General features: G+C 41.0%; 1 protein-coding gene across 1 annotated transcript in view; it reads right to left on the bottom strand.

Moving 5' to 3' along the window:
- ITSN1 (intersectin 1 (SH3 domain protein)) overlaps positions 1-9,826 on the bottom strand; it is a 196,230-nt gene that overhangs the window by 118,030 nt on the left and 68,374 nt on the right. Inside the window, exons 9-11 of the mRNA XM_011999125.1 lie at positions 9,030-9,093; positions 4,770-4,907; positions 2,975-3,087 (exon numbers count right to left, since the gene is read on the bottom strand). Of these exons, the coding sequence (XP_011854515.1) occupies positions 2,975-3,087; positions 4,770-4,907; positions 9,030-9,093 (315 nt within the window). The remainder of the gene's footprint in view (positions 1-2,974; positions 3,088-4,769; positions 4,908-9,029; positions 9,094-9,826) is intronic.

The following is a 9,826-nucleotide window of genomic DNA, read 5'->3' as shown; positions in this document are numbered from 1 at the left end:
AAAAAAAAAAAAAAAAAATTTCAAAGTCCCCCTACCACAGAAAGGGATGATGTAAGGTGATACATCTGCAAGGTGGATGAATCTCAAAAATATTGTGCCAAGTGAAAGATGTCAGTTATAAACAGTCATACATGATTCAATTTATATGAAATATCCACAATAGGTAAATCCCAAGAGACAGAAAGCAGATTGGTGGTTGCCACAGGCTGGAGGGAATGATGGATATGGAGTTTTGTTTTGGGGTAAGGAAAGTATCTTGGGACAAGAGAGAGGTTGTGACTGCAAGACACTGTGAGTGCACTAAATGCCATTGTTAGGAACTGAATGTTTGTGCCACCTCACCAAAATCCATACTTTTAAGCCCTAATTACCCTAATGTGATATTTGGAGATGGAGCCTCTGGAAGGTTAAGATTAGATTAGCTGGCCAGGCGTGGTGGCTCACGCCTGTAATCCCAGCACTTTGGGAGGCCGAGGCAGGCAGATCACCAGAGGTCAGGTATTTCAGACCAGCCTGACCAACATGGAAAAACCCTGTCTCTACTTAAAATAAAAAATTAGCCAGGTGTGGTGGCGCATGCCTGTAGTCCCAGCTACTTGGGAGGCTGAGGCAGGAGAATCGCTTGAATCCGGGAGGCAGAGGTTGCCGTGAGCTGGGATCGCACCACTGCACTCCAGCCTGGCAAACAAGAGCGAAACTCCGTCTCAAAAAAAAAACCAAAAAAAAAAAAACCAAAAAAAAAAACCAATTAACTGTAAGAGTGGGGCCCTTATGATAAATTAATTTCCTTATAAAAAGACGGGGACGGCCGTGCGCAGTGGCTCACACCTGTAATCCCAGCACTTTGGGAGAGCGAGGCGGGTGGATCACCTGAAGTGAGGAGTTCGAGACCAGCCTGACCAACACGGTGAAACCCCATCTCTACTAAAAATACCAAATCTGCTGGTGTGGTGGCGCATACGTGTAATCCCAGCTACTTGGGAGGTTGAGGCAGGAGAATCGCTTGAACCCAGGAGGCGGAGGTTGCAGTGAGCCAAGATTACGCCACTGCACTCCAGCCTGGGCAATAAGAGTAAAACACCGTTTCAAAAAAAAAAAAAAAAAAAAAAAAAAAGGGCAGGGACAGAGATGGAGAAGAGAGAGAGAGAGAGAGCTGTCTCTCTCTGCATGCATGAACCAAGGAAATCCCATGTGAGCAAAAAAAAGTGAAGGCTGCTGTGTGCATGCTGGGAAGAGGGCCCTCACTGGGAACCAAACCTGCACACTGTGATCTTGGACTTCCAGCCTCCAGGACGGTGAGAGAGAAAATTCCTGCTGTTCAAGCCACCCCGTCTATGCTATTTTGTTATGGCAGCCCAAAAAGACTAAGACAGCCACTGAACTGTACATTTTGTATTATGTGAATCTCATCTCAATTTAAAAAACTCTCCAAGTCTCTATATATCTTTTTAATTCCAGCATCTGGCAATATTCCTAGTACGTAGAAGGCATACAATAAATGGCTGTTGAAAGAATGAATGCACAAATGAAATCTCTGATAATGTTGTTTCCTGTTCAAATTTTTAAATGAATGTCTACTAAAAACGGAAAAAGAAAATTCTGCATTCCAAGCATTCCTGTCCTTATTTGCCATTGAAACTTGATTCTCATTGTGACCAAAACCTGAAATATTCTCACTTCCACTTGTGGTGACCCTGTTCATCTTGAAGTCTCAACTCAACTGTGACCTCTTCCACAGACATTTAATTCCTCATATCTTCCCCAGTCTACACCAACCAACCATAAGTGAGGTCTGCTGTGCATCTATAATACTCTCCAGGAATTTATCCCACTCACGTACTGCTTAAGTGATTGCTTATATGGATATCTTAAATCCTCTAATACATTTTAAAGTTTCTAGAGAGTATGAACCATGTATTAGCATTTAGATTCCTTGCTCAACATGCAGCCTTGCACACAGAATATATCCAATAGTATTTCATCAGTGAACAAAGGGTAATTTAGTTCAGACAATAAACTGGGACAGCTAGTGTTCTGACCAGACCAATTAACTGCTGAGCATCTTAAATGCAGCAAAATGACACCGACAAAGTACTTATCATAAAAGACTCCATAATTTCATTTGCTTCTTAGTATCATTATCATCTCACCATTAATAATTCATAGCCACCTTAGAATATTTTAATAGTATGATGGATTTATCACTGTAAATGAGGACTATTTAAAATAGGTTCAGGCCGGGCGCAGTAACTCACGCCTGTAATTCCAGCACTTTGGGAGGCCGAGGTAGGTGGATCACTTGAGGTCAGGAGTTCAAGATCAGCCTGGCCAACATGGTGAAACCCTATCTCTACTAGAAATACAAAAATTAGCCAGGCGTGGTGCACATGCCTGTAGTCCCAACTACTGCAGAGGGTGAGGCAGGAGAATCGCTTGAACCTGGGAGGCGAAGGTTGCAGTGAGCCTACATTGCGCCACTGCACTCCAGCCTGGGTGACAGAGTAAGACTCTGTCTCAAAAAACAAAATAAAATAAAACAGGTTCACATTAAATTTAAAATAGGTTCCTGTAATTAAAGGAGTTTCCAATTCTCTTATAACAACATGAGAAAATAACAGTAGATGATTTGACTTTCTATTTCTGCACTGGTGGTATTAAGCAATCACCTTAATACTCATCAATTTTTAGTGCTGTATATTCTATGGATAATATTTACATAATTTTTGTTTAGCAGTTTTATAATCAGATTTCAAGTTACAAGTTAGAACAACAGTGCATTAGCAGAGTGCATAATGTTCTTATTTCTCTATCCAGACCCAAATCCACAAGTAACAGTATCTCTGACTAAGGTCAGTTAAGTTACAAGGCAAAAATGTCAAAAACTAAATTTATGTTTACCTCTTTGTCTTAGAGATAGGAAATCTCTAATTTCATTTAATCTAAATGATTTAACTCAATATAAAGGCTGCCTTACCAGGTAATTTCTTTTCTAATTGTTGTTCATCTTCTAAAACTGGTTCCTCTGGTAGCCTCTGATCTACAGATGTTGAGCTTATGACAGATATACCACTGCCAGATCGAACTCTTCTGCAATTGTGGGGAAAAAGAAAAATGCATTCAGACAGAGCTGTCTGGGTGGAGTTGGACAAGTTATGAAGAAGAATTTTTAAAGATTTTACCATATCATGAGCAAATTTCATTTATAGTACAGAAGAGATAAAGATTTGGTCTTCTCTATTTACAAAGAGTTTTTTAATGAATATTTGAATGTCATCAGACTCTGAGTGCCAAGCTTGTTTAGGAATCACCACCAAAATTGAAATAATCCCAAAGGATGAAAGTAGTTAATAATCAAAGTGTAGTAAGAACAATGCCTGGGACATGGTGAGCACTAAGTGGGAGCTGCTATTTCCATTGCCCTCTCAAGTGACCTTAAATTCCTCCAAGAGAAGATCAGCAGCTCAACTCACTGGGAGCATCTCTCTTCCCTTTCCAGTCTCTCCATTTCACCCCCTAAGAAACACATGCAACTTTACAGTTTGTAAAACAAATCACTTTGTTTACTAATTTCTTTCACTTTACACTTTTATTTATTTATTTATTTATTTATTTTGAGACAAAGTCTCACTCTTGTCCCCCAGGCTGGGGTGCAATGGTGCAATCTCGGCTCACCATAACCTCTGCCTCCCGGGTTCAAGCAATTCTCCTGCCTCAGTCTCCCAAGTAGCTGGGATTACAGGTTCCTGCCACCATGTCCGGCTAATTTTTGTATTTTTAGTAGAGACGGGATTTCACTATGCTGGCCAGGATGGTCTCCAACTCCTGACCTAAGGTGATCCACCCACCTTGGCCTCCCAAAGTGCTGGAATTACAGGAGTGAGTAACCGCACCACTCGGCCCACTTTACACTTTTAACTTTGCTGTGTTTAAACAGTCTCCCAATCCTTTTTACGCATTTCTTATCAGCCCAATGTTGCAGTTGTGGGATTTCACAAAGTGCCTCAGCTACCTGTTGCTTCCTACATTGTCACAGTTTCCTCAGCTTGCTCCTGTACCACGTGTGTGCTGACAGTAATGGCTCTATTTCTCTTTATTTAAAGGGGATTTTGCCCCAGTCCTTCCTGCAGTTTGAGGACTCAGGACAGAAATCCTAATCTTTCTTTCATTCTCCTTTGTATTTGCAAGATCTCATATTCAGTTTTTAATGTTCGAAGCCAGAAGACAGAGCTGTCCTGGACAGCGTGTGCATGCAGGAATGGATGTAAACGTGGATGCTAGTCATAATACTGGACCTCAGGTGACTCTCTTGCCATCTTTACTGAGACTTTCTTTCAGTCCAGGGTAATTTTCTTTAATTGTCTTCCTGATTATAATTTCTAGATTGCTAGCAGCTTTTGTTACCACTGAAATGTGTGGAATTTACAGGTGTGATCTCCTTGGTTTCTTCTCTATGCACACGCTCATGCAGTTTCTCTTTTGCTGCTGGCATCTGTCGTGAAAATTTCTGGTAAGCATTGATGACATAGGTTGGTACAAAATCAACAATCTTTTGATGTCTTACTTCATTATTTCACTAATATACTACAAGTACTCTGAAGAACAGAACGGGCCCAAGATTAACATAGATCTAGATAAGAGTCTCTAGAATTCACGAATACTTAGTTTCCTTGTCAGGGATGAAAATCAGGTAAGACACATAAGTCAATAAAGCCAAGTTTGGAATTCATATACTCTACACACAATTTCTGATCAGAGCCAATGTTCCTTACCTAAAGGAAGGTGGAATGTATTCTGGAGGCAGGACAGGTGGCAGTGGTTGGCCAGACATAGCTACATCAATGAGGTGCATTGCCAGGATAAATTCTTCTGCTGTAAGTTTTCCATCTTGATCAATGTCAGAAAGATTCCTATTCAACAAAAAGTTTGCTGTAATCCAGTTTCATGAAAATTCATGCTTTTTACTATTCATGAGTGATTTAAAAGTTCTGTTTTCTTATTGACCACAGGCCAACTGAGTCTCTTTGTCCCTCAGCTTGTCAAAATAGTACCTACTTCATACTGTTGCAAAGATAAAATTACAAGTAGTTGGGATAGTGTTCCTCATTCAACAAACGCTATGATTATAATGATACTCTTCCCCAACCTTTGCATATTTAAAATATAACACACTCATATTCCATGTATCTTTTTAAAGCGGTGAGCTCTCACTCTGTTACCCAGGCGGATGTGCAATGACATGATCATAGTTCACTGCAGCCTCACTGCAGTCATGATCATAGTTCACGACAGTCTTTCCGGGTTTAAGTGATCCTCCTGCCTCAGCCTTCCAAATAGTGAGATTACAAGGTGTGCGCCACCATGCCTAGCTAATTTTTAAAATATTTTGTAAAGATGGGGGTCTCACTGTGTTGCCCAGGCTGGTCTTGATCTCTCCTGGCCTCAAGTGAGCCTACCAAATCGCTGGGATAATAGGCATAAGCCACCACACCCAGCTCTGTATCATCAAATGTTCTGCTCTAGACCAGGAAATGATAAACTATCAGTAAAGAGTCAGGTAGTAAATACTTTATAGTTTATAAGACATACAATCCCTATCCTACTGAACTGTCATTTTGGCAGGAAAGTAGCCATACAAACACATAAATGAATGGGCATGGCTGTTTGTACAATAAAAATTTTCTTCACAAAAACAGATGCAGGCCAGATTCGGCCCACTGGGCGTAGCTGGCCACCCCTTAATCTAGGCCTGCAGGGTGGATCTTTATGTACTCCAGCCACAGAGTCAAAGTGTTTCCTCTTCCTCAATCTCAGGATTCAATTTCCATCATTCTTCATAATGACTCCATCATTCTTCATAATGAACTTGCCCAAGTAGCTAATTACAGAAAACATTTTCCTAGCAAGTCCAAGAATGTGATTTTACTTAACAATTTCTGGACAGTCAAAAGAAGACACATGACAACACATCCGTTCACTAGAATGTCAACAGGACAAATGCAATGGTAAACTGGCTTTGCCAATGCCAAAAATTAAGAAACCTTCTTAATTCTGAAATTTCTTTAGGTGCTATAAACTTTTTTTTATTGTTATAATTTCCATAAAGTAGCGTGCACACCTTCTAGAGTATAAGTCTGAGAGTTTTGACAAATATGAACCACAACATACAGAATACTGTCAGTTTAGCCTAAAACTCCATGTCTCTTTGTAGCAACTCCCTCCTTTGCCCCCAACCCCTGGCAACTGCTTTTCAGTTCCTCTAGTTTTGCCCTTCCCATATGCAAGACACCCAGTTTTAAAAAGAAATGCAATTGAAATAAAATGAAACCCCTGCCCGCTCCTTCTTATTCTCTGTTCCTTTTTGTGTCTCACCATCAGCCAGTCCTAGGTAAACCAGTTAGAAGGTGGTTGAAATTCTTACTTGTTTTTTCATCACACTTGCCTAAATTATGATTATAAGCATTTAAATAAAATATCTTTTGTAGTGTGTAGTAGCAGAATATAACATTCTAACAGGAGAAGCCTCAAGTGTTTTTCTCAAATCGGATAAGTTATACGTGAAAAATTTAAAATAAACATTTCAATATAATCTGGTATCATGAGAACAACACAACCTAATAAATTGTCAACCAACCTCCATTAATGTTAGATCTTAAGTTTGTATTTCAGGGGGTCCTAGGATACTGTTCAATACCCAGATTTAAAGAGGTCTGGGTGTGTCAAAGATATAAGATGTATATTAACTGGTCTAGTCTACTGCCAAAGGCAAGCTCTTTCATACAAAACAGAAGGGAAGAGAAGGGCAAAGGGAGCTGCATTAGAGCTTGATCATTTGTGAAACAACCATATCAACGTGGCCTGTAAGAAAATCACGAACTTTGCAGTGAGCTTTGTAGACAAGGTTTATTTTCCAGGGATAATCACCAACATATAGCTATAACACGCACACTTCTTAAGAAACCATTCTGGTTAACATTTAAATTTTAGGAAGCCTGTAGGACCTAGGCAATGCTCATCGATAGCTATTCAAAATCATCACACAATAGAGAGATTATGTGCCTCTTGAGGAAAGTGCACAGAGACCTCTCTGGCATAGTCTTATCAAAAACAAAACAACAAAAACAAAAAATCAAATCTGACCCGCACTTCTCAACCAGGGATGATTTTGTACCCCAAGGCACATCTATCAAAGTCTGGAGACATTTCTGATTGTCATGCTGGGTGTGGAGCTCATGCTACTGGCATCTAGCATCTAGTGAGGAGTGGCCGGAGATGCTACTGAACATCCTACACTATATAGGACATCCCCCCACAACGAAGATTTATCGGGCCCAAAATGTCAATAATGCTGGGGTTGAGAAACTTTGCTCTATATCTAATTACCAATTTACAGGAAATACAGAAACAAATTAGACAATCCCACAGTGATGCAATCTTCAAAAGTTAAGCCATTAAGAAACTATAGGACAAATGATCTGGTTTGTTTTCAACAGAGTTTGTTTGTTTGTTTGTTTGTTTGTTTTGGTTGGGGAGGGTGGCCTGGGGGACTTGAGAAAAGAAGCAGAGAACAAGACAAGGGGAAATTTATAGATTAAAGGAGACATACAAGATGGAACAATCAAGTATTGCAAAATATAGGCTTATTTCAGTCCTGATTTGAACAAATAAACTATAAAACCATTTTTAGGCAATCTAAGGAATTTGAACACTACCTGATGAATGATAAGGATGACTACTAAAAAATTTAGGTGAGCTATTGGTATTAGGACTATGCTAAAAAGAAAATCGGTCGGGCGCAGTGGCTCACCTCTGTAATCTCAGCATTTTGGGAGGATAAGGTGGGCAGATCACCTGAGGTCAGGAGTTCAAGACCAACCTGGCCACCATGGCAAAACCCCATCTCTACTAAAAATACAAAAATTAGGCAAGCGTGGGGGTTCTTGCCTGTAATCCCAGCTACTAAGAAGGCTGAGGCAGGAGAATAGGTTGAACCTGGGAGGTGGAGGTTGCAGTGAGCTAAGATGGCACCACTGCACTCCAGTCTGGATGAAAGAGCGAAACTCCATCTCAAAAATAATAATAAATTAAAAAAGGAAAATCCTTCTCTTTTGAAGATACGAGCTAAAATATTTGCAGTAGAAATTATATAATAACTAAGATTTGGCTTAAAATAATCAAAGAGGCTGGGCGCGGTGGCTCATGCCTGTAATCCCAGCACTTTGGGAGGCTGAGGCGGGTGGATTACCTGAGGTTGGGAGTTCAAGACCAGCCTGACCAACATGGAGAAACCCGGTCTATACTAAAAATACAAAATTAGCCGGGCACGGTGGTGCATGCCTGTAATCCCAGCTACTTGGGAGCTGAGGCAGGAGAATCGCTTGAACCTAGGAGGCAGAGGTTGCAGTGAGCCGGTATCACGCCACTGCACTCCACCCTGGGCAACAAGAGTGAAACTCCGTCTCAAAAAAAGAAAGGGAGAGCCAAGATTGGTCACGAGTTGAGAACTGTTAAGTTGTATTATCACTTCTTGAGAACTTATTGCATTAATCTGCATTTTTTTTTTGAGATGGAGTCTTACTCTGTCGCCCAGGCTGGAGTGCAGTGGCACAATCTCGGCTCACTGCAAGCTCTGCCTCTAGGTTCATGCCATTCTCCTGCCTCAGCTTCCCGAGTAGCTGGGACTACAGGCCCCGCCACCACGCCTGGCTAATTTTTTTGTATTTTTAGTAGAGGCGGGGCTTCACCATGTTAGCCAGGATGGTCTCGATCTCCTGACCCCATGATCTGCCCGCCTCAGCCTTCCAAAATGCTGGGATTACAGGCGTGAGCCACCATGCCCGGCTGCTTTTGTATTTTTCAAAATCGAGACAGGAAATAGTATTAAAAAAGAGGCAATCATTACAACTCATTGAAATTAAGCAAATTCTACATATTCCCCCATAAAAAAGCGGTATTAATCTAAAACCCATGAGGCCACACCAATCTAAGCAAATTTCCACTTTATCCAAACCAAAGAACTTTTCATTCCTTACCATATTGAAGCCAGCTGAGCCTGTGGTAAACTTGATTGCATAAGAATAGTTCTTGCTTGGGGACCTAAACAGGAACCGGGGAAAGGACATACACATGAGCCAGCAAATACTCACTGCACAGGAGGACCAGGGTTCTGTGTATATGGACTACTCCATGACCTCATGCAATCACAATGCTTTAAATAACATTTGCTACCACTGCAGGGGCTTTGTAAAAAGGAAATTAAACTCCAATGAAAAAGGGGAGAAACACAGAGCACAGCATCTGACACATAATAAATTTTTGTTAAATGGATGTTTGATAAAGAATGACCATGTGAAAGATTTAGAGTTTCAAAATATAACCTGACCTTTTGTCCATATGACCATGTTTATTTGTACCGGGCTTTATTTACAAAGTTGAAACTTATTCTCTTCAAGTTTAATATCTTTTGCCACTGCTACCACCTGCTGCCTCCACCCTGCTCAACCTCAGGCAAATTCAGGGAAATTTCGGAGAATCTTAGAGGAGGAAGGGACCTTGGAGAGATCTCCGGGAAACTGTTTCACTAAACAGACTTAAAAAGAAAAAAAAAAATGTTGCAGGAAGGGCTGACAGCCAGTATTAAAACACATTTCCAGCCTGCCGTGGTCGCTCACGCCTGTAATCCCAGCATTTTGGGAGGCTGAGGCAGGCAGATGGCTTGAGCTCAGGAGTTCGAGACCAGATGGCAAAACCCCATCTCCACCAAAAGTGCAAAAAATTAGCTGGGTGTGGTGGCATGAGCCTGTGGTCGCAGTTACTCGGGAGGTTGAAG

Source organism: Mandrillus leucophaeus, unplaced genomic scaffold (assembly GCF_000951045.1).
Source record: "Mandrillus leucophaeus isolate KB7577 unplaced genomic scaffold, Mleu.le_1.0 Scaffold582, whole genome shotgun sequence".
NCBI lineage: Eukaryota > Metazoa > Chordata > Mammalia > Primates > Cercopithecidae > Mandrillus > Mandrillus leucophaeus.
The sequence above is the reverse complement of the archived record's forward strand: the minus strand, read 5'-3'. Positions and strand labels throughout refer to the sequence as shown.